General features: G+C 37.6%; 2 protein-coding genes across 3 annotated transcripts in view; both read left to right on the forward strand.

The window, feature by feature from the left end:
• Window positions 1-3,840, forward strand: part of LOC127648575 (ras-related protein Rab-2A) — a 26,796-nt gene extending 22,956 nt beyond the window's left edge. The window contains exons 7-8 of the mRNA XM_052133220.1: window positions 624-692; window positions 2,150-3,840. Coding sequence (XP_051989180.1) covers window positions 624-692; window positions 2,150-2,245 — 165 coding nt within the window. The 3' untranslated portion in view covers window positions 2,246-3,840. The remainder of the gene's footprint in view (window positions 1-623; window positions 693-2,149) is intronic.
• Window positions 3,841-4,582: 742 nt separating this feature from the next.
• The window catches only part of LOC127648570 (chromodomain-helicase-DNA-binding protein 7-like), a 97,569-nt gene continuing 76,049 nt past the window's right edge, over window positions 4,583-26,102 (forward strand). For both annotated transcript variants that reach the window (XM_052133207.1, XM_052133208.1), the window contains exon 1: window positions 4,583-4,785. The gene's annotated coding sequence lies outside the window, so the exon portion shown is untranslated. The remainder of the gene's footprint in view (window positions 4,786-26,102) is intronic.

Genomic DNA, 26,102 nt, shown 5'->3' on the forward strand with positions numbered 1-26,102 from the left:
GCGTGTGTGTGTGTGTGTGTATATATATATATATATATATATATATGTATGTGTGTGTGTGTGTGTGTGTGTGTGTGTATATTTATCTATATGTGTGTGTGTATATATATATATATATATATATATATATATATATATATATATATATATATATATATATATATATTATACACACAATGTTTACACACACATGAGATCAAGCGTTTGACGTTTGGGACAATTGAGGGACTTGTACACTATTACACATGGAGCAAACATTCATTGATGCTCTACTATATGCATATTATACTTTATGTAATTATCTGTAATGTAGATTCTGAAGAGCAGTACTAAATAAAAACAAATATTTTATCTGTTATATTTGTATAAATTATGATTGTATAAGTTATCAGCTGTCATCCTTTTCTTCGGCTTCTCTTATTTCTGAACAGCAATCTAAATCAAGCAATTCTGTGATTTGGTGACTAAAAACAGCCATTTGACTCCTTAATTTTTTTAGCTTAGCTCAGCATTGGTCAGTTATGCAGTGTTACACATAAAACACATATGATAGGTCAAGCAGTTAAGAGGATTGCATTTTTGCCTAGATTCATTTAAAATGTGGCGTTATTTGTGTGTTTCAGGCATTTATCAACACGGCAAAGGAGATTTATGAAAAGATCCAAGAGGGAGTCTTTGATATAAACAACGAGGTAACCCATATAAAGAGGAAGCACACTCTTTGTTTGTATTATGATTTAAATGTAACTGTGTCAAGAGAACTTCCTGTAGCACTACACTGAAATCCTTTACATATGGTTTGGGGTTTACCATTTTTTTGTTTTGTTTTTTTAAACATTGACGAATAATTCCAAATGCTGTCTGTCATTTTGACAGAAAAAAAAGAACAAGAAAACCATTTTGACCTAGTGCATCAGTTTTGATTTTACCTTGATGGAAATTGTACAACTCAGTCCATCAGTGATGAATATGAAGATTTTTTTTCTAGTTCAACCTCTGTGGATGATCTGGTGGGTGTGCTGATAGTTTCTAAGTACAAGTGTTTTAGATCAACTTTCAGACCTTCTTAATATTAGTGAAAAGTGCTGCCACAAATAGGATGAAAACTTGCATTGTGTTTCACCAATAAAGAGGTTTAATAAAATACGATATGAAGAAATCACATTGTTCTAGATTCTCAGTTTACATAAATGTTGGATGGTTGATACCCTTTGGACTCTGGTGATATTTACCCACAAGAGCTTCAATGTAGTCCCCAAATCTATATATATTCAAATGTAATAACCAGTGGGCCATAACAGATGTAATTGTACTGGTTTGCATGTGATTTAAACATTGTAATATCCAACTAAATGTTTAGGAATGTAATGGTGCATGCCTGTACAATGATATAAATGCATGTATTATTAAAGTGAAAGAAGAGAGCAAGACCACTTACATAGGAACACAAATCTACTACAGGAAAAGCTCCACAAAAGCGCCTCCGTTTCTCTACTGGCTGGTAGCCAACATGTAAATTCCTCACATCTTGTAAGTTACAGTCGGTTTGATGGAGGTAAGCCCACTGCAGCTATTTTATTGTAGTAGGAAAAGTTAAAAAAGAAAAAAAGTCAAAGCACGGTCCAAACCACATCAGCTGATAGAGATCCTAGCCAGGAACCTCAGTGTGAGCTCCCCCTCTCACCTCACATCACTATAAATCAATTTTGGCACAATGTGGAGTTTCCTAAGAATGTTACAGAAGCGCAGCCTCTCTTTGGGTTATGGTTTTGAAAGGGAGCACACTTAAGGGAAAAGTTGGCAAGGTGTATGTGTTTGTGTGATGAATGAAAGTGCTACCAGCTTGTGTGTGTGTTTGTGTTTTTAAGCCCTGGCAGGTTTCCCTGCCTTTCTGTGTTACCACTGGAATAACACTCCTGAGGTTCTCCCGCCTCTGTGCTGACAAAAGTGGGGCGCTAATTCAGGCCTTCTGGGGCTGATGTATTATGCTTAATACAGCATTATGCGACAGTACAAAATCTCTGCAATTTTACATGGTTTTCTTTAACTTTTTGGGAGCGGGAATTCAAATTGTGAAGTTTTTTGTCATTTGACAATGCAACTTGAATGGAAACGAGTGCTTCCATGTCTTATTTTTGTGTGTGTGCAGGCTAACGGCATTAAGATTGGACCCCAGCATGCTGCCACTAACTCCACGATGGGTGGCAGCCAGGGAGGACAGCAAGCTGGAGGGGGCTGTTGCTGAGCACTACCCTTTACCCTCCAGTCTCCTCCACCCCTTACGTTTCTACTGGACTGGTCGGGCTCACTAACATTTTCTTAACCTCCCACAGCCCAGACCCCGGATTCAAATCGTATATTAGATGGCTGCCCAAACAAAAATATAAACTCCAGGTCCTCTACAAACCTCCTGTCAAACTCCTGAAGCCTGTTTGGCTACAGCAGACATTATAATGGTTACTAATAAGGAAAAAGGCAGGAGCTTTGGAATTATTATGGTAAATATATTCATGTTTGTTTCTCAGCAAGTTTTTTTGCCCTTTTGACTTCAAGCTGAAATGTATTAAATGCTACAAAGTCATCTATTGTATTTTTATCAGTTTATTTGGGTAAATTCTATGAAAACTGTGGTGAACCCGGAAGTCAAAACGAAACGTAGAGCTGTACAGAAAGGAACAGCTATTATCAAAGTGAGGAAGTTAAAAGAAGAAAAAAGCAGGACTGTTTTAAATGTATTTATCATTCACATTCTGTATATATAGTTATCATTTCTCGCTTTGGTGTACGTTGTCTGAGCTAGAATTCTGTAATGGATTTGCTTAAATTCTATACTGTATGAATAGAGCTTGAAACTGCAACAGTATTGTGATATCTCCAAACCTGCTTTGACACCATTTTTAGGTAATCTTTTACTTTGTTTATTTTAGTTTGGTCCTGCCATCTGCCTTGACCTCGTATCCGTGCCCCTGATACTTTTCTCTGTATAGAAACTCTGGCTTGATATACCTGTTTTAATGCCAAATATGTGTTTACCTGTGTTCTAAAATGACGGCTCCAGATGTGGATCACCTCTCCAGAACTAGATCTGCTGTTTGCCTTAAAGATTTTGGGAGATAAAAACAATAACAAAATCATGTTATACAGGATCATTTCATTAATTACATCCGATCATATATTGCATATGATAAAGCTAGACTCACTTATCCACTAGACAGACACTCACACATACATGCCTATACCTATATATTAATTCATGTCATCACATATGTATGCATATTATTATATATTTTCCCCTCTCTGCAAAGTTATTTTTCTCAATGCAGTCCGCTGTGTAATGTCAGTGCAGATCCACTTTAATTTAGGCATCTGAGTAATTGTGTAAAGACTTACTTTCTCTTGGCACTATGTTGTTAATAGATATATGGTGAACATCTTGTCTGTTGTGAAAGGGGTGTGATAAAGCCAAACCTGGAATAACTTTGTTACCCTCAAGTTTATTTGCTGTGTTCTCAAAATTAAATGCTATCACGAAAAAATATAATAAAACATTCTAAACTCAGTTTACTTGTGCAGTTTGTAAATTACCATCTATCCCCAGAGATCACAAACATAATTGTCTTTTGTTCCAAATCGCATATAGACTGCATGTAATATACATTTTTACCATTCGCTATGTAGCAGATATTTTAATTTATCTTCAATTATTTGTATTTTTCTTAAATCACCTTTTGTTGGATATCCTAAAATCATCTGTGTTGTATAGCACCCAATGGCTGGATTTGGGTGGCTTTGCATACCTGTTTTTCTGTAAAAAATAAAATAAATAATATTCCTTTACTCCTCAAGGCCAAGACTTGATTCATCTTATTCGTTTTTTTGCCTTGGTCATATTTTAGGGAAAACTATTGGAAGAGAAATCATCAAACATTTATTGAAAAACTCAACATTTAACAACTAATGAGAAAACATTCTATGTGATGGCGCCTGATGAATGCACTATATAAATACGAATGTGTTTACGTGAAGCAGGCATACAGAATAAAAGTAAAGATCACGAGCAGGCCTGAGCATCCGGGATACCATCGCCTGCAGCGATTGGCTGGTTTACGATTCAGGTAAATTCAGTTTGGATATTTAAATTTATAGCTATTTTTGGTCGCTCATTATTATTGCAATAGTTGTGCCGTGGTGATATAAATTACTAATTACCACCTATTTAAGAATGTAATGAAATCATGTCATCGTGTTTATTTTTAAGATATATGCATCGCGTTTTGAAAATCATTTACATCATTCCTGTAAAATAACAATATTAAATGTTTCGTGCAGACCTGCTGGTTGTTCACATATAAAACTTCATAAACCCATTTAAGAAAATCAAATATCACTAAATATATAAGATTTATCCAGCAATAACAGTAGTTTCGAACCAAACTTGTTAAAGTGTTAGAAGGTTAATGAAAAAAATGCACTTGCGTCACAGCCCAGCGAGGTCACTCACGCGCACGCATGTTTATCCAGTAAGTCATGCACGCGCCCCCTGCCTGTGGAAGGTGAGCGTTAGTGTCTAGAGGAGAGGACACGAGAACGCGACTGCCTGGATCGATCGGATTAAACTCGTATTGAGAGAAATTAACACAAAGGAAAGAGGCAGAGTCGGCGAGGACGGGACACTGAGACGCCGACTTTACTGACAGAATTTGAATTTCGACAGTTATTCACAAAATATAAGGGATTTTCAGGAGTTGATTGGTGAAAACCCTAAACTGACCCGCGCTGAGCAGGGTAAGAATCGCCTTTCTTTCTGATGATACATTACGAATCCACCAACTTGGTTATGAGTTGCACTCACACTTATTTGTTTGCCCCATCTGTTTTCATAATTTTATTATACATCAATCACCACATTACTTTCATTGAAAGAAAACAGTTTTTAATTGTACACTTAACTTGTTTCCAACCATGGCGGTATCCACCGTCTTAAATGGTGGTTTAAAAGCACGAAAAGTAGTTTTAACAAAATGTTTCACTATTACAACATAAGCTGCTCGTTAGTTTTAGTCTTTTTTTTTGCATTTTAACTCTCCGAAGATTATCAAACTAGCTCGCGCACATGCTAACATTAGCTCGTTTAGCTCACGCGCACTGCATTGTATAGAGCCGCACGGGTCCCTATAGGAGTAGAAGCGAGAAATGTGAATGTTAATTGACATAAACGCCGTTTATCCACCTCGACTTACAAATGACCACTACTACAGCCAGCACATCTCATGTTTTTTGCGAATATGTAAAATATATATTTTCAAACCCTTAAAACTAGGCGTTCGTTAGCAAGCTAATTGTGTGTTGAGACACGAGGTGGTTTGAGCGTAGAGGTGAGCGTGAAAGAGGGAGATCCCCGACCCCTCGTATCAACAATTTCACAAAAATAGTTTCCTCGCACGGCACAACTGCCTGTAAGAATCTCGGTAAAGTTATTCGATCTGTACTTTTAGATTGCAATTTACGAGAAGGATCGAAATATTACGTGGAAACCGTAAAACGAGTCGGAAAGTGTGCTCGTCCGAATAACAATATAGATACTGGGGAAGGTTGCTTGAGGCCAGATGGTCAGTCGCTCATTTTTCTTAAATATTTGTTTATAAAAGTTAAAACCTTGACGTATGTTATTCAGCAAGACTCATAATTGCTGTTTGTGTGTTTTGGTAAATGTTATGTTTGTGTCGTGACTGAGAGAAATGCGTTTAAGAGGCTGGCGTGCGCCGATGTAATTAGTTGGTTGGAAGTGACCGATCAGCGTCGACTTCATTGTCTCACACCAAACTAGCTAGCTGGACACTAGTCATCTCACATTTCTTTTGTTCCTTTTGCCCCTCAACAGGTAGACGGGATTTTAAAGGGGGGATCATACGGCACTTAATTACGGGGAACTGCTAAATCTGTACCTGGCGAATATTGGACGAGATTCCGCCTTTTCAAAAGTTTAAGATAGGGTTTACGTCGTACTATATATAAAGTCGAAGAGGTTTTACTTGAAAAACTTAACGTTTAAGCCATACAGGGAACTTGATAAACACCTGCTTCATTTACTGAGTTGTAGAGCCACGAAGAAAAAAAAGCCCCCATTATAATTTGCCTTGTATTTTGTTGATGCCTTAGTAGCGCGTATCGTTCTTTTTGTCGTTAAAATGTACTTTTTAATTGGTTAAATATTAAAAGTTACTTTCTTTCAAAGTCGTAAAAGACGCATTTGAAGACGAGGTGTCGTCGTCTCCCTTTCAAGTCTTTAACCTAAGATGGCAGATTTGAATGTGTGTCGTCGGTCCACTCAATGAGTAGATATGAAGCCGGGATGGCGAAGCAGATGCGAGACTGCTTTGTAGTCGCTTTAGGCTTTTTATCTCGCTTGTCTTTTCTTGTGGTTGCTGGGGCTTGCTCACTAGTTTAATCAAATCGAAAAGAGCCGGTTCCTCTTTTCTCATCAGAGCAAAGTTTGATTGCGACGTATTGTTGTCCCAGTACACTAGTATCTAGTGCATTCGTTGCCCTCCGATGAAATGCATCGATATGTTCAACTTTGCCCATATCAAAATGTCGGAGTGGCTTGGGAGAAAGAGAAACACGTGAATTGTGTTAGTTGCATAAGATTCAGAATTGAAGTTCATGTACGGAAAATTCTCACAACTTCTAGAAATGTCGAGAGCAACAAGACTGCAAACGAAAAATGTAGCATTTTAAGTAGACACTTGGAGCAAGATTTCAAAACTTTTGTCATTCAGATTAGGCTAGTTGATATGATTAATTTATAGAGACAAAATAACAATCTAAATTTTCAGACCAGCGTTTGAGATTAAATGGTTCGTGCAGTTAATTTGTCAGCCATTTTGACTTGTCGAGCAAACTTAAATTTGGCGTCTTTGATGCATCCGTTGCTTAATTGTTATATGATTTTTTTTTTGCATGCATTACTTATATAAATATTATATCTTGTCAGCTGTGCTCACCAACGTGAGGTGATCATTATTAGCATTTTTTTGGTAAAGGAATGCTTTATCTTGGCCTTCACAGACCTAGGCCTACACGTTACAGTTTTAAGCCTATTGAAATGTATATTAATCCAAATCTTTAGTTTCTGAAACAGCGATATGGGAAAAACAGAGTCTTCTGTGGACTGCGACAATACAATGATCATGTAAATGTCTAGGGTACTAGAAAGACCTAAAATGAACAAAGAAATTGCATGTACACTTATTACGGAGAGGTTGCAACCACTGTAGATAGTGTTCTGTTCCCTTCGATTTCTGAATTTATAGATAGGAAAAGGGATGTGCCCGGGTACTCTGATGTGGCAGCAATTATCTATCATGAAAACGATGATCAATGGTGATCATGCTTGATGTGACCGTTCACTTAATTAGAAATTCAGTGACAATTACCTGACAACTAAACACAAACGTTTTAAAGAGGAAGCATATTTTTAATACTGAGATTGATTACTTTGTGATTTTGAGGGGTACATTGATTGTCAGAGATGTCTCCTAGCAACCAAACTGATATAGGATGCTACAATGCTATTGTTACAATAATCAAAAGAGTGTAATTAACTATGTTTTGAACACCTGTCTCTAAACGTTTGCTAAACACATTTTATTACCATTTAATTTAAGAACTATGAATCGGTAATGGATATTATTTAATAAAAGTGTATGTTTGTCACTGACTTTAAACCTTCCTGCCATGGGTGCCTACATGTATGCCTAATATAACACCTGTCTCTCGTATAAAATGGGCGTTGCAGATTTCCGCACAAGTTTCTGAGAAGTACGACAAAGTGTCATTCCGTTGCACTTTCCCCAGTTGAAAGGTGGAAATTCAGACTCTCCATGTTGAATGTAATGTTTCATGAATCATCACAGCAACAACAATACAGAGCATTGCGGATTTCCCTACAGGGGCGAAAACTTGGGCACGCATACACACCAGGTGTCTGGCAGTGGACTCGACATGCTGAAGCAGCACATATACAGCAGGCGAGTGTTTCAAACAACTGGACAGAGCGCAGCAAAATATTATGCATTATATTTTGATTACGCAATCTTTTGTACATTTGTAACAGATTATTTTATAACAGCCTATAATAATGAATAGAAGATACACTGGAACAACAAGACACAATGCAGCAGCCAAAGATGTTTGTCAGACATGTTGTTATACAGTTATGTACATGTCATTGCTTCTCGAGTACACAAGAACTTAGTCCAAGGACTCTAGTAGGCAAAATGGCCATCCCTAGATGGGACACAAGCAATTAGCTATCATTCTTTTCTTTTTTTACTTTGAACAATGCTCATTGGATTTAAACAATCCTGGTATCAACTAGACAGGAACTGGCCATGACGAATCTGGAGAACTGCAGTGAATGTGGGTCAGCAGCAGCCCCCCCATTGACTTGTGCACACAAGCACTGATATTGGATGGTGCTTTCAAAGCTGGTATTTCAGTTATCTGACAACATGCTTTCAAGCTACTCCAGGAACAGCTCTGCTGTGTACAGGCCCTTTCTCTCCAACCCCTCCTCTCTAGCCATGGGTTAGCAGGAGGGCTGCAGTGGCCTGTTGTGCTGCAAACAAGCTGGCTTTTTTCCCTTCTCACTGACCATCCCCCTTTTACCACACCGAAGATGGAGGAACAGTTTCAGATGAAAAGCTAGTAATGGGTGAATCTAGTATCCAAGTGAGAACTGCTGGTTTTTAATGGCTGAGGCTGTCTCTCAATCAGAGTAAGTTTGGAAAACTTGGGGAAAAATTCACACAAGTGAATGTCCCCTTACTGCTCGTCTGTAAGTGTGGACTTTGCCTTTCCATAAGGTTTATATAAAATCTAGCTTTCTATTCACAGCAAGCATAGCAGTTTAAAAATGTGTAGGCTATCTAATTCTAAGCAGTGCCATTTGGCACTACTACAGAACACACAACCTATGTCATTTCTATTAATGGACATTAATCATACAGAATACAGTCCTTTTACTCTTGAAGATGTCTTACGCGTGTGTCTAGATTTATATTAGTCTTTCAAACCTTTATCTTGCAGAATTGTATCCATATCCGCTGTTTGGCTTGCATGTGGTTCAGTCTTTGTTTTCATGTGCCATTTCCCCATTTTTGTTGAACAGGGCAGGCATTTTTCACTCACACAGCAACTTTCTACAAATTTGTCATCATTGAAGGAGTTACACATGCTCTGAATTAGGGCTGCACGATATGGAGGAAAAATGTGATATGCGATGCATATTGGAAAAAGTTATATGCGATACGACAACCTTATAATGTCATCGGAGTGTGTGGAATATCGGAAGACCACCACCCAAATAAATAAGTTTATTGGAATAAAAAATGACGATCTATCCCAGGGCTCACAAACATTGTTGTCTTTTGTTACATATTGGATATAAACTTTGTATAATATGATTTTATTTTACCATTAGCTATGTAGCAGATATTTAAATTCATCTTTATTTGAATTTGTTATTAAAAAGTATATGTATATAAAGTTAATTCCACCATATTGTGGGATATTCTAATAGAATTTTTGTTGTAAAATAGTTGATTTTATTTTTACACTGTAATTCATGTTGTTAATTTAAAAATGAGTTTATTCAGTCTGGGTATTAGTTTGAAAATGATGACCAGAAGCGCTTGCCACAGTCATTCGCTTTCTGCTTTGGTTTAACGTGCTTGTCGGCCTCTGCTGAGCTGAGACTGAAAGGAATGATTTCACGGGATAATACATTAATTGAAACCCATCCTTTGAAATGTCCACACAGACCACAGCAGCCAATGAACAATCCAAGTTTGAGCAATGCAGAGTGAAATCACAGAACAGTGCTAGAGGGGGAAAATTCTCAGATTACGATATGGTGGCTGATATAGTAGAACATTTTTGCGCCGATATGACTATGCAAAGGTACTGAGAAAGTGATTTCTTAAATATTTTTCATCAAAGAATATTTGACATCATTATTATACATTGTCAACCAATTCTAGAAATGAACACTGAGAAATTAAAGAATACATAAAAATACAATAAATGGCTAAATGAACAGAAGTACTGTATGTTCAGTATCAGTCAGTTGCTGACCATTTAAATAAAGAATACATTTATAGCTAAATAAATCTCAGTACTATATGTTTAGTATCAGTCAATGGCTGACCATTTAAATAAAGAATAAATTCAAACAAAATAAATAGCTAAAAAGACATCTGTACTGTTTCATATCACTCGAATGCGGACCATTTATTTGAATTTATTCTTCATTTAAAATGACTGACTAGTTTAATACTGCCAGTCAATTAGGGGCAGATTGTAAAACAAGAAGCATTTACACCTGCCGAGTCAAGAGATAAACAGCGGCAGCTGTTACATCGTATTCTATTATACATGTTCAGGGGAAACTTTCAACGTTGGAAAACTAGACTTCAAAACTTTGTAAATGTAATGACGAGTTGTTTGCTTGAGGGGGTACTAAATTGTGAACCCTGAATAAAACAGTATGGTGAATATACATTTGCTTCCACTCAGCTGACAAGCTACGAAAGTAGCTACATGGTTAGCTAGTTGGCTATAAGCTTGTTGTCACGGAGAGTAAAAGATGGACTTTATTTACTTTCCAGTGTTGCGTCTCACCAACTAGGTAACAACGTAGTGTTAAATCAACACTTAACAGACACAATCTACCACTGCACCGTTGTCTGCTTAGCTGCAAAAAGATTCTCTGATGTTTACCTTTCAATCTGCTACCGTAATTTCCGGACTATAAGCCGCAACTTTTTTCCCACGCTTTGAACCTCGCGGCTTATACAATGACGCGGCTAATATATGGATTTTTCCCGCTTTCAAATTTTATTAAAAAAAAAAATAAAAAAATTCTGTGACGTGCTCAGTTTTTTGCCGGCGTGAAGCTTTCATTAGACCAATGAAATTGCCGAACGGGTTAAGGTCAAACAACTTTTTTTGTTTAGCCTACTATTTAGATTAAATCGAGCGCGCTCAAACTTCCCATCATTCTGATTACGGTAGTAATTTTGTCACCCTCACCATGGCAAAGACATGGAGAAACGCATATGATGCTGTTTTCAAGTTGAAGGTGATTGATCTGGCTGTTGGAGAAGGAAATAGAGCTGCTGCATGGGAGCTTGGTCTTAATGAGTCGATGATAAGACGTTGGAAACAGCAGCGTGAGGAATTGACTCTAAACTAAAGCTGAGGCTATTCTGAGGCTATTCAACTCCGACACCGAAGGAGGTGGTTTCAGTGCACAGGACGAGGAAGATAGTGACCAATGACTTTCTTGGTAGGCTACTGTTTACTGCAAATGTTTTATTACAAGCCGTGTGTGGCAGCGGGGGCGTGGTCAAGCGCCCGTCCGGGAGAGAAAAGCTGTAAGGGCGCTTACACCTGCGCTAAATTATGTCTAACACCGGTGTCTAATTTCAAGTGCCCTGCTTCACGTGTCCTTCTTGGGAAAACTGTCACACGGGCACCAGTGTGACAGTTTTCAGCAGGGCACTTGACGTTCCAGGTAAGGCTTTTAATGGCCACAGCAATGTTTACAATCAATTTTATAAAGTTTCTCAATTCTTCTATGCGCCAACACTAGACTGACGTGTGTCACTCTCTCAGCTCTGTGGCTGCTGCCTTTTAATGCCGCTCTCCCCATGCTTACTGAAATTAGACACCGGTGTTAAGACATAATTTAGCTCAGGTGTAAGCGCCCGGGCGCTTGACCACGCCCCCGCTGCCACACCGTGTTTCGTTAAAGCCTGTGTAAAGTTAATTTGTTTCAATGTACCAGTAGGCACCTGCGGCTTATAGACAGGTGCGGCTTATTTATGTTCAAAATCATATTTTTTGTAAAAATCAGTGGGTGCGGCTTATATTCAGGTGCGCTCAATAGTCCGGAAATTACGGTACATTACTTACTGCACTAACAAACTATAGCTGGCTAACATGGCAAACAGATGTGATTAACATGAGTGACCGAATTAACGTTATATTTGTTATATTGAAAAGGGAAATTTTCTAATATAAGAAATTATGGGGTTATTGTTTAATAACTTTCCAGTATGAAATTCACAAACTAGTTAACAACTTACCGTGAAGAACCGCTTAACTCCGCACTGTCTGCAGAACCACCATCAGCTCAGCTCTGTAAACAGTGGTGTCAGAGCGTGCTCTGCTGGACAACTGACATTGACACAGACTCTAAATCACCCCAGACATTTGTTTTCTGCTTTATAATTTCTAAAAAGAAAAGTTTTCATATCTGCGCATCTCAGAAAACCTATACGCCAATACAGCTATATCTGTGAAAGGCTAATATCGGTAAATCGGTCGGGCACTAAACGGTGCATATTTCAGCAACATATGCTCAAATTATGAGCTCCATCTTTTAAGTTGGCGCCCATGCACACTGCATACACACAGTGACAATCACGCGCCCAGTCTATTCTCTGCTGTCTGCGTTGCCTTGCACGTTACTGTATTAAAATAATTCCATTATCGCAAGCGATATGCGTTTTGCGACAAACTTTGGGATATTACAATACATTTGATATTTTGTGCAGTCCTACTCTGGATCTGTATAGGAATAGTTCACCCAGAAATTAAAATGGGCATAATTGACTGGACTTCATGCCGTTCCAAACTCCTATTACTTTATCTTGTATTTTATGCAAAATATGTTTAGTGAACATGTATGCAACAGTTAACCAGCTTCTCTCAGACAACTGAAACACGTCAGGATTTCACTGAAGATTTACTTGGACCTAAATTTCAGAATCTAAAAAGTCAGAAGACTTGGAATAGACCTTATTCACAGCAGGGCTATCTTTGAATTTTGACAGGAATGACAACAAGGCTTTTAGGAATAGACATACTCTCAATAGGGTTTACAGTTGTTTGAAGTGTTTTACAATCGTTTTACTGGCGAAACGATGAAATAAGTATCTATATACAAAAGATACTATAGACAAAAATCTCCAGGCAACATGATTTGTGGAAAATCAGATGTGTCCTATGAGCTTTTTAATAGTGTTACACAGTGCATGTCATTGAAGAAACTAAGTCTATCCCTCACAGCCTTGTCATTCCCATCAAAAATATATGATGCACGAATCCCATGGAGTGTTCTTGGTGCTTTTTGAAGCTTTGATTTGAGGTACTATCCACTGCCAATATTTGAAAAGACTGATGAAATATTAAAACATCTCCTGTTGTGTTCCATATAAGAAAAGTCATACAGGTTTAGAATGACATGCAGGTTGGTAAGTTGCCGAATTTTTATTTGTGGGTGAATTAAAAAAAAAAAAATTGGACTAATCTTTTAAACTGTAGACATTAGGCTTTTTGGTACTTTATTTTGTAATTCCCTTCAGGTTGTTTCTCTGTCCCAGGTGGCTGCTGACAGCAATCTGAACCTCAGGATATAAAGCTCAACAGCCCTCAGGGAATGTCACAATCGGAGGTTACTAGGGTTGCAACTGGATGATTTTTTCACGGTACTATAATGTCTCAGAAAATATCACAGCATGTGGCATTACACAATTATTATGATCAGTTGCAATGACCCTTAAAGGAGTGAAAATGATTTTTTTTTTTTTTTGGTTGAACGAATGCTTTATTATAATTGAAACTTGAAACCATTTTTTTAATGGAAGTATGTGTAAAAAGTCTCCCTTTTGAAAATAAGAAAGCTAACAGAATTATAATAATAAACTGAATTATAAACATTATTAAAAAATTGCATGTAACTATAACATGTTATATAAATAAATCATGTTAGTTTACATGTCAGCATAGCATGTTAAATTAACTACTAAAGAAAAATAACAGCAGCTGTGGGAGCTTTTAAAGTAATGTCCTATGATTATTAACAATTAACATATACTCTAGGTGTGCAACAGCACAACCATACTGCTCCTGTCTGTACCTTAAACTCACTGGTTTTGCTTCAGGACAGTTTTTACATTGGAAATCAAGTGGAGACCCACCATAGTAAAAACGTAACCTGTATTTAATGTAACCTGGGTTGCATTTCCTTTTATGCAGCATAGTTTTGTTCATGGTTTTCAAGTACAAGGATATGCATCGTGACATTATTGTTGTTGAGGTCTTTGAAAACGGATGTTTACAGCGTTCAATTAAAGTCTGCTACTGTTGCGTCAATGGTTTATATTCACAATGTGTTTTTGCAGCGTTTGAGTATTCTAACCAATCAATAACATGTCTCTTAAGCAATGAAACAGCAATGGCCACTTAGATTAGTCCTCTGTCCTATCAGTGAAGACAACTGATCCTAATGTGCAAGTTTTAAACTGTCTGAATGCCCAGATGCTTGCTTTATGTTCTAGCTCTGTTCGCGTGGTACACGAAAAATTTATAATGTAGAAACCTCAACTGACACTTGAAAAGAATCTGTAGAACAAGAGCGAAAAGAACTTTGGATTCATGCATATTGCAAAGCTCACTTTGAAAATAGATGTTAAATACACTGAAAATGAGCAACACGACAAAACTAAAGCCATCCCGTTCTTTAAGACACTGGCGCGGTGTAAATAATTGATTTATTATGCTGATTAGACAGCTTTGTTTTTAATGAGAGCCTTCGCGAGAGTGCAGAACATTGTGCAGAGTGTCACTGAGCTTGCGCTGAAATGCAGGATTTAAACAGTGTAAACCTGCAGTGAGTGACCGCAGTCATTGTAGTAGGAGAGTTTGTCACGTTGCTCGATTTCTGTGTACAATTTTTAAAAATGTAATTACAGGTTTGTTTTGTCATGTTAATAATAGGCCAACATAAAGAATATGGCATGAATGGCATATTTCAGGAATCACCGTCATTATCGCATCTGCTCTTCTAAGACCCATTGGCCACGCAGATTGATAATTTAACATTTTCACGAATCGCACAAACTTCGATAGTATATGACTGTGTTTGATTTCCAGAGATGTTAGACCCCCTCGCCTCGCTTCTCTCTGACATTTTCTCCACTGCGTGTGTGTGCGTCGCAAGTTGACGAGTCTGACGGGGAGGAAAGGAGATACGCAGGTGAGATTCTCCGGCCGGTTGCATTTTTTCTCAATACCATAGATAAGCAAATGTACATGGTATGAAAACCATCAATTTTCATACCGTGAAACTGGTATATCGCTGCTACCCACTTACACTGTGCCCTGGGGTCCATGGAATTATTGTGTTATTGATGTTATGTTTATGATAAATTAGCTGGCAGGCAAGTTTTGCAATGAAAAGAATAGGGATGCACCGAAATTTCGGCCGCCGAAAATTTTCGGCCAAAAATGGCACTTTCGGCACTTTCAGTTTTCGGCCGAAAGAGAAAAAAGGCCGAAAATATGAGCCGAAAATATATACCTCCTCGCCCCGCCCCTCAGTGCTCAGATTTCAATCTGGATCGATGCAGCCCTTATCACAGCTGTTAGATAATTCCACAACGGCGCTACCAAACAAAGGCCGATCATGTCAGCGGTGTGGAAATTCTTCAAAGTTTCTGATAAGGACATCAAATTTGCGATCTGCAGTGTTTATTCAGCAGAACTTTCAAGATATATATATATACAGAATACAGCAAGAGATTCTACAGGAAAATGTCACAACTAGCGCAGCTACACCACAACTTGAGACGTATCTAGCTGAACTACGCCAGAAGCGACAATTTCCTTGACTACGGGCGCATAAACAAACACCGATTTCCTTTGCTTGCGCGGATTGCGCACAGGTATATCTGCCCAAGCACCAGCACAGAGAGTGGGAAACTGTTCAGTGCAGCATCTCATGTTCTTGATGAGCTTTCAGACAGGAGAGACTGTCAGAAAGTTTAGCAACTTTTGTTCTTCAAGAGAAACCTGTCACTTGTACTTAAATAGAAAGTGGTCCAATATGATGTGTATAGCAATTACATTACACTTGTTCTTCACTTGAGGATACATCTGTCGTTTACAGTTGAGGTTGGATTTAGTTCAATTACTGCTGTTTTGCACAATCATTTTCACTTAAAGTATACATACGTTTACATAAACAGAATAGAGCACTGATCTATATATATAATTATATATTATAGTTATATATAGATCAGTGGAATAGAGGCCCTCTGCCATTCTGTGTTCTGCCTGTTGTTTTAATAAAAATTACTGTTGCATATTTAAACTTTTTGAAAGATGCTAGCTAAGTTCATTACTTGACTGTTGTTGTGCATATAATAGTTTTCTAAAACTTTACATTATTTGGATAATTGTTAATAAAATCTGTAAAATTTGATTTTTACAGAACTGAAAGAAGAATAATATTTAATGTAGTTTTAATATATTTTTTGTCCAATTTTGTTGTGCTACTTTCAATAAAAGTGTGATTTATTTTATTGGTTTGTAGTTTTTCAATTCAGATTAATTAAATTCATGAAATTAATGAAAAAGTATAAAATTAATACAATTATACACAACATTTTTTTTTTTTTTTAAATAGGTAAAAATTTCGGTTTCGGTTTTCGGCCAAGTGCATCCTGTAGTTTCGGTTTCGGCCCAGAATTTTCATTTCGGTGCATCCCTAGAAAAGAAGCCTGTGGCATTTAGGTGAAATGGCAAAATAGACATTGGTTTGATTCTGGTTGGCAGCTGTGTGAATGAGCAACATGAATCTGTTGTAGTACTTAAAGTTTCTCTCTAGGACAAATTGTCAATTTCGAATACAGTGGTATTATTTTTGTGTACTTGTCCTCAATGTCACCTCCCTTTTAATACATCTCTTCTGATACTCCATAATTGCTACAAGAAAATATATCTTGTAAAACTTTCTCCATAATATTCCAGTGCTTTCCCCCCTCGGCTTGTGCTTTATAGCCTTGAACGGCTAGAGGAAAAGGGGGACTTGATGGCTTCTTATCCCATATGACCCTGTTGCAGGTACTCCGCTGGTAAGCAGACTAGTGCCGGGGCAGGCTGGGTGACAGCAGGTCTGGAAGTGAAGGTTAAAGTCCCCCCACCCCCCAAATATATGTCCTCTCCCTCTATCTGTATTATCTAATGCACGCAAGCCCTTGTTTTCATTCGTGTGACTGAAATGTTGCCCTTCAAACTGTTTAGAATATAAATTGGCAGGAACAACTGAATATTTGGAGTTTAATTGTTCAATTTCTTCAAATCACACGTGAAGATCTTACAACTCTCCTCAAGCAACAGAACCCAGGTAGTCAAGCTTGCATAATAAAATGAGAAGACAAAAAGTCTCATCTATTTAATTACAGCAGCATTCTTTAAAAGAACCAGTGTGAAAAAATGGAGCAGCTCTAGAGCCCTAACCCCCTCTTTCTCCAACTACCCACCCTTCGCATCCTGTGTCACCCTCACACTGTCTTTGTGCTCTGAGTTTCTCACCACAGATACACCCCCTCCAACTCCATGCATATAATGTGTGCTCACAGAGGAGCACTGATATAAATGATGCCCAGCTGCAGTCAGAGCTTCTTGTGGGGGTTGTTAAAGAGGGGAATGAGAGGAATGCTACTGGTGAGCATTTGTGCAAGGAGCTTGTTTTAAGTTGTACCCCTCATTTTGCCATGATGCACACCTTTGCTATGATGCACACTTGTATCGTAAGCTGATACCCAAGAGACAAACCACAGGTGGCAATAGACATGCTATCTCTAAACAGGGTTTTAAAGCTCCCTATGAAATGGGGAAAATGTGAGGTAGGATTGGTTAATCAGTAGGGCTGGGACAACGCGTCGACGTCGATTCGTCGGACCCAAAACAAAGATGGCCGCGCCGGCGACTAGTAGCAACACGAGTGGCTCCTCAGACTATCAGAAGTGCAAGGTGGCATGCACTCGTTCCTCTAAAGTATGGGAATTCTTTAATTTAAAAGGAAACAATTCCGTGATATGTCGTCTTTGCAAAATGGAGATGGCCTTCCATTCTAGCACCACGGCAATGCACCAGCAACTTAAGAGGCGCCACCCGGTTGCAGCTGCAGATGACAGAGCACCGTAAGTTTTTTTTTTCAACTCCCCACTTTGCACTCGATGTTGGAGTAGGCTATAATACGTTGTCGACACCTAAAGTTTTCGCTTATAGCTATTAATAATGCGCTTATAGCTATGAATGTCGTGAAAATACATAGAGGACACTGACAACGCGCTGACAGACAGGACCAAGCAGGTAACATTTAATAAAGTCTCAACTTTCAAATTTGGACATTCAAAGAAAATTAAACCATAAATAGGCCTACTATTTTGTGGCTCTTTAATGTGTCGTGACAGATTGCCTCAGTTAAAGCTGCTCGTGAACCGATCATCTTTTCCTTGGTTAATTTATAGCATCAAATAGGCTAAACATGAATGTACTCTACATCAGAAGGACTGTTGTTTTAACCACGGAAAGATGTCAGTACAGTAGCCTACAATCCATTATTCAAATTCAAATCCACCGATGTTAATCTTCTCTCTCCTGACTACTTTGTCGGACAAAAATGGCGTATTATGATTGATTGATCAGATCGCCAGTCAATCAAACTCCCGGCAAATGTTTTTTTTTTTTTACATTTTATACACCCCCACCCCCGATGAAACCGGTATTACCGGTGTTGTCACAAGTCGATTAATCGAAATCGAATCGGACTGAAAAAATTAATCGTTAGATTAATCGTTTAAAAAATAATCGTTTATCCCAGCCCTATTAATCAGTGACTTGCTTGTAGAGCGCATTAAAGATACTGTCGGTGTTAATGACTGCAATCACACACTCTTGGTGGGCCTGTCCTCCCCCACTTTTTCCTTTTTTTTTTTTTTTTCTTCTAATACTGTGCATTGCTCATTTGGCAAGGCTCTACACTACCCTTTTTGTTTTGGAGCACTTGTGCACCTAAGTGAGAATTGTCTGAGAATTTTATTACATTTATCCCCCCCCAAAGACTGTTATCCGTTTGTCACAAACATACATATGCACATGCAGGCATTAAAAACTACTAGTGAATTCAGAAACGAAGGATATACTTGATATATGAAGGATATTAGACACCTCTGATAAACTTTTTTCTTTCTTTTTTTCAGTTAACCAACAACATGTCTGAACTGATAACATTTTAAAATATATTCTTAACATACATAGTAGTTCATAAACATTAAAATATACAACCCCAATTCCAAAAAGGTTTGGACAGTATGAAAATGCTAATAAAAACAAAAAGGAGAGATTTGTGAATTATATTCACCCTTTGCTATATTGAAAGCACTACAGCTACACATATGATGGTTTACCTTGTGAATTTCATTGTTTATTGAAAATGTACAGTAATTTCAAATCAGAAAATTGCTACACGCTCAAATATTTGGGACAGTTGAGTGTTTACAACTGTACATTTATTCTAATAACACTTAAGCATTTAGGCACTAAAGACACAAGATTGTTTAGATTAGAAAGTGGAATTTTTCAGCATTCATCCATTATGCAGTGCTTAAGCTGCATAATTGTACAGGGGTTTCGTTTCCATCTAATGTGCTTCATAATGCACCACACATTCTCAATTGGAGATGGTCTGAACTGCAGGCAGGCCAATCTAGCACACACACACTCTGTTTACACAGCCATGCACTTGTAATCTGGGAAGTATGTGGTTTGAAGTGGTGGCAGGCAAGTCTCTGAAAAAGATGTGCTGGCTCTAAAATTTTTCAATATCTCTGCATTAATGGTGCCCTCACAGATGTGAGTTACCCATGCCATGGGCACTGACACACCCCTGGCCCATACCGACACTGGCTTTTGGACCTAATGCTGATAACAGCTTGGGTGGTCCTTTTCCACTTTGGCCCGGAGAACACGAGCTGTGTTTTTCAAAAACGATTTGAAATGTTGATTCGTTGGACCAAAGAACTAGTGGTCGACCGATATATCCCTGAGGCAGATATTCTGACTTTTTTAATTATCGGAATTGGCCGATACATTTTCCCATTTGGAAAATTGCATGTGAAGTGACTGAGACTTGTAAATGACCAGTCACTGTTCATTTTGTTATGTGCCATGGTGTTACCACAGTAACCACAGTTACCACTTGGTGTGCAACACAGTGCCATTTAAACTGTCCGGATATATGTGCTGCGACAGATGAGTTTGAACTCGTAATATTTAAGTGCTCGCCTGTTTCATTATCCCAAAGCAAATATCAATACAAATAATATCATATACTGTCTACAAATATGCACATATCTTGTTGAAACAGATGTAATAAAACAACCTCACATAACTTCAACAGATCCAGCATCCTGTGGAACGCTCATTTATTTACCTCTTAAGCCCTTATTCTAACAAACTCTCCTCAGCAGTTCCCTGTAACTTTTCTATTGATAAAACTTGTATTATATACCATTTACATGTATGCAGATATCTTGTTTAAACCGATGTCATTATGAACCTCACGAAAATCCAGCGTTTTCTTCCCGTCAAACACTCATCTAAAATCTTCCTCTGATGTTTGTGTTCTGTTGTGCAGTATCAAAATCTTCAGGATCAAAAGTTCCTCTCATTCACAAATCGTGACATTCACTCCATAACAATCCAAGCAGGCAATCCAGGCTGTTTAAACTGTCAGGAGATTGAGGCTTTTGCTGGGTCTGCACGAGCGACTGAGTGCAACTTCAAGGCTGTATCCGAAACCAGGAAAATGTTTGCTCCAGAGGCTGTATACAGAGTAATTGTGGATTTTAAAAATAAATTGTTTGACTGCTCATTGCCTCGTTGAATGAGGTTAACACTACAGTGACAATTTGCCATCTCTACAACAATCAAGGAAGTATTTCAATCCAAAATACTTTCATACCTATGGCAGGGGTGTATGTGATATCAGTGTTTTTTTTTCTTGGCTACAACTTCCACAGTTGTATTTCGAAATTCAGTTACAGCTTACTGTGACAAAAATTAGTAAGATTGTTTGTGTATATGGGAAAAGTCTTGTAACTGATGTTGGGGCATGGCAGGTCTTTTCTCTTTCCCTGAGCACTGTTCAGAATGCCGTGGGTGTTTTTAGCCGTTTGAATTGAACGAATTGCTCCATAGCGTTTAAAATAGGAAATTCTCTTGTAGAATTAGAAAATTCTCATGTAGAATTAAAATGTTGTATGCGCAACGATATCGAAGGAAGCCAGATTTAATTGGGCGTTTAAGCTTTTAACTAGTTCAATTCGTTATTTAACTAGTTCAATGCAATCTCCCCATTTCAGTTTAGAACTCAAATATGGGAAAACAGACAAAACAGCCATTCTCTTTGTTTTTCAACACAGGATACAATATTAATAAATAATATATATATATATATATATCTCAGTGTAATGACTCCCCTGCTCTTATTTGAGCCAGCACTATAGAAAACATGTCCACCCCATATCATCCCAAATTTTCAGCTTCTTGCAAAAATATTATGTTTGAAGAAACGTATTATATTTCTTACGTTTAAGAAAATAAAGTACTTTCCTTTTTATGGGGTGTCCCAGGCCATTCACATACCACTTGCAGAGAGACAATCCACTCTAACTTTTGACATAATAGGTTAAGAATAGATTGTCAAAACTAATTATAAAGACCTCATTCCAACATTAGTGCAACAATCAACACCAGCTCTTTCGCTTTTCACAGGATCCCACTCTCACTTCCATCCATAAATCTAATTTAAACTTTTTCTGAGCAGCTTTTGAGCACCTCATGTCTGATCTCTCCTCAGGACGGCCACTGAGAATCACATGAGCAATTGATAGTTCGCACTCTTGTCTTGAGTGAGCATCTGAAAACTTGATATTATGTATATGGAGGTAGGATGAAAGTAAGGTGCTTTTCAAACAGTGCTGAGACCAGTTTCCTTAAGAGTTCCATTCATCCAAAAATGATCTCTTTTAAAGCCTAAAGTATATTTTGATGCGAATGCTCTGCATCTGTGTACAGTCAAACGCGAGCCTGTCAAAGTATACTCCATTTGTTGTGCACTCATATACAGGCATTTGGCACATGCGCACTACGGCAGCTGAGATGCCGGACAATTTCTCTTCAGGAGTTTAGACCCATAAAGATGTCTTACTTTCATTCAGATATGAGTTTTACAAATGCAGGTATATCCTGACCTCATTACACATGCACTCTTGATATGCATATCTACTGCTGTTTTTACCTTCATCTCCTGTTATTTACAGGCCAATGTCTTCTAGCGTTTCTTTGTGACATCAACGGCTCAAATGTGATTATTGCCACCTTGTTGATCCGCTAATTTGTGCAGATAATTCCAGGCGCATTCAAAGACGTGTGGTTAGAAAAATTGGGCTGCACTAGTTCAGTGCTTGAGCACTCTGCTGATGACTAGATTTGTGTCCTGTACTGACCAAAGTATACTTTGGGCTTAAGCCATTAACTGATTAGGCTGCAATTTGGCTGTATACGTTTTAAAGTGCAGCCTTTGCATGGCCACTACTGAAATAATATGCTGTCATTGCGGTGAAATCATGGATTGTTTTTGTAGTAAAATACGGAATACTTTAGTGCTTGGCTCTAAAATATTTTAGTTGCACATTGCACTCTGTTGTATTCCAATAAGCCTGTATATACTTGTATTTAGTGTTTTTTTTTTTTTCAAGCTGCTTTTGGTACAGTAAACTATTTTAAGCATTTTGTCTTTCATCAGGGGGAGTATTTTAAGAATCTTGTAAAAGCATTTAAAAAATCATCAATCGAATTTAATTGTGTATCGAATTTAAATGTGTTTTTTTTTTTTTATCTAATCGACAACATATGAGTTCATGAGTCTTGAATTGAATCGATTCGCTTTCAACCCAAAGATTCACTCCCCTGGTTGCCACATTGAGTTTTACCTGTGATAATGGCCATAATCTATTAAATATTTTTCAGAAGTGGGGCATTGCGAACTTTTACACACTTAATCGTCATGAAAACTAATTTACATTTAAGATCGCATTTACATTTACGCATTTGGCAGACGCTTTTATCCAAAGCGACTTACAGTGCAATTATTACAGGGACAATCCTCCCGGAACAACCTGGAGTTAAGTGCCTTGCTCAAGGGCACAATGGTGGTGGCTGTGGGGTTCGAACCAGCGACCTTCTGATTAACAGCCCTGTGCTTTAGCCACTACGCCACCACTCTCAAATGACCATTCATTTTCACAGAACGTAACCCAAATCATGATCTGCAGAAAATAATCTTCTTGTCTGGATTCTGAGACTATTTGCAGCAAGTCCCAATTTGGACGTCTTTATCATTACATAATTTTTTTGTTGCTCCATAAAAGCCTATATTGCAAATGATTGTGGATAAATTGGTATAGAGTGCATTGCAATGTGTATTTTGCTGAGTCCTGTATTCGCGGAATATGCTGCAATGAGCACCTCGACTTCTGTCTTTCATCTGGAGTCATAGCACTGCAAATAGCATGCAGATGAGTTTACCGCGTGTGTTCGGCAGGTCTGTGAAAACTGGATGTCATCTTGGAGTTCTGTTGCATTGCTGAAGTGATGTTATGTTTTTAGTTACTTCATTGTTTCTCAAATCTAAAATGAAGTACTCTCACACAGCTGTCACTTATGTGTTTGGACCCTCTTCCATGGACTGCGACACTTCCGCCTTATTTTTGCTAATCAAGAATTCGATTAATTGTGACAGCCCTAATTTTTTTATCTAATGTAATATGCATTAGGGAGTTTTTAATCTGATGGTTCTAAAACGCAATCACAAGGAGAAAACATTGCAGGTTGGTTCTCCGATACACATGGCTGAAAAACAGCTCCGACTGCTTTCATGTTTACAGCTTATGTGAAAAAATGACTGCTTGAATGAAAGAGAAAATCTACTTGGTCACCTTTATAAATAGAGAGATCAAATTGATAAAGGTCGTAATTTCAGTAATTGATAGTTTGAGGGATAGTTTCTGTTAATTTCAGTTAAGCACATTTCCATTAAGTAAAGATTGCATATTAAGAATCCCGTGACCTTCAATGTGATATTCTCACAAGATGGAAATGATGTCTGTGACCTATAATGCTCATTAAATATGTATTCATATTTATGACTATCAAACATTAATGACTGTTTTGTTGATCTTATGAATATCACATATGTGCACATGCACCTCTATATTCTGTGAGAGAATCAGCTACAACCTCAGTGTCAAGTTATTTGAGTAGTCCATGTGACGACACGTAATCAGTTAGCATTTCAACTGGTTGGCTTACATTTTGTGTAACCTTAACTGTTATGAAACTGATTTAGAAAAGGATTATATAGAGTTGCAGGACTGTTGCAGTTGTCCCTTCCATTCACACCAGGCTGACAAGAGATGACCACGGCTAAATGAAATTTCTTTGTGTTATTAGGCCTATTTTTCATCTTTCAGAGGATGTTCTTAAGACTTTTCTCTTGACTTTTTATTAAGTCTTGTTATGCTGAGCAACAGTAGTCTCACCAGTCTTGTAATTGAGAAATCAAAACTGATCAACGGGTCTTGCGATCTGCATAGTTGCTCTTCAGGAAACAGAACTAGTTTTTGAAGAAATTAAAAAAATATATTTTGGAGGACAAGATGCATTGAGAATCGTTTTGTAATCGAATCATTATACTTTGAATATGAATCAAATCATGAGGCCAGACTCAAACCTCTAATCTAAAGATGCCCAAACCAGGGTCAAATTTGGTCCATGATGACCTTTGATTTATTACTGTATATTTCAAGAGGAGGGGGGAGAGGGAAAAATATGCTATTGATGCAGCTTTTTATTGCATTAATATTGCAGAGTAGTGATTTTTATATAATAAAATGATAAAGGAGGGGGAACCAGGGCAACTTTCATATTTTAATATAATACAGTTTGCAGGGCCTGAAATTAGGGTGGCAACAAACTATTATTTTGATAATTGACTAATAATTATTAAAACAATCGGTAGGTTTTTTTATCAATTATTCAGCTTTTGCAATGAGTTAATAGGTTGTTATACATATTCTAACTAATTAAAAAAAAACAAGGAAATCGCTACAGCTTTTGAAAATGTCTTCAAGCCAACTGAATAGGCCAATCTGCTTCATGTTTTTCTGACTTTGTCCAACTCAAAATCACAAATAAATGCTCTTACAGAATTGTTTTAACCTTTTTGTTTCCTTAAATAGAAGTAAAATATACAAATAAATTCAAAATAAATAAATCAACTGCATTACAGACAAAAACAAAATGTACATGTTTGAATGTAAAAAAAGAAAGATCTACATTTAAGGCTGCAGCATTAAGAGCTTCATTTGTAAAGACAAAAGGTTCTGTTAATGAAATACATTAAGTAGCAATGTCATTTTTGGAACAGCTTTTTTTGGGGGGATTGTCACCAGCACTGAATTAAAATGAAGGTCAGTATATTAACATGCTCACGTGACACTTGCTCTTTTTTTTTTCTTTTCTTTTTTTTCTTTTTTTTTTTTGTGAGCAAATGTTTCTTGCGGCAGAGAAGATCCGTTCTGCTGGAATGGAAATGGTGGGAATGCAAAGAATGGATCTTGCAAGCTTTGATAGTGTAGGGTAGAGGTCTTCACGGGTCAAATATGTGTGCCCGAACCCTAAGAGACCAGGCAATGTGCTATCCGGAACCGACTCCTATCCGGCTATTATTTAAAATTTGGACCCAGACCCGTGCAGAACCGAGAAATGCCGTAAATGTACTACCTGGAACTGATGTGCGTCGCAATGGAATAATTAAAATGGCAGCACCTGGTTTAAGCATGGATTCCCCAATGTTAAAAGTAATTTCTGCACCACTGCTAATGTAACTTTACACCATGCATCATCTAATTTGGTTATTTGGCCGTTTTATATTTTCTGTTTACTATAAAGGCCATGTATGAGTGAGAAAATGGCGTAAACTGTATGTTATAGTCTGCAAATAATTTCAATTATATTCCTTGCCCCACTGAGATTTAATTCAGATTTCAATAGTTTTATTTATTCCTGTTAGAAAAAAGTTAACCGTTGCTCAAATTGCACTAATTTTACTGTAAGATGAG

The sequence above is a fragment of the Xyrauchen texanus genome, chromosome 9 (assembly GCF_025860055.1).
Source record: "Xyrauchen texanus isolate HMW12.3.18 chromosome 9, RBS_HiC_50CHRs, whole genome shotgun sequence".
In the NCBI taxonomy this organism is placed as follows: Eukaryota; Metazoa; Chordata; class Actinopteri; order Cypriniformes; family Catostomidae; genus Xyrauchen; species Xyrauchen texanus.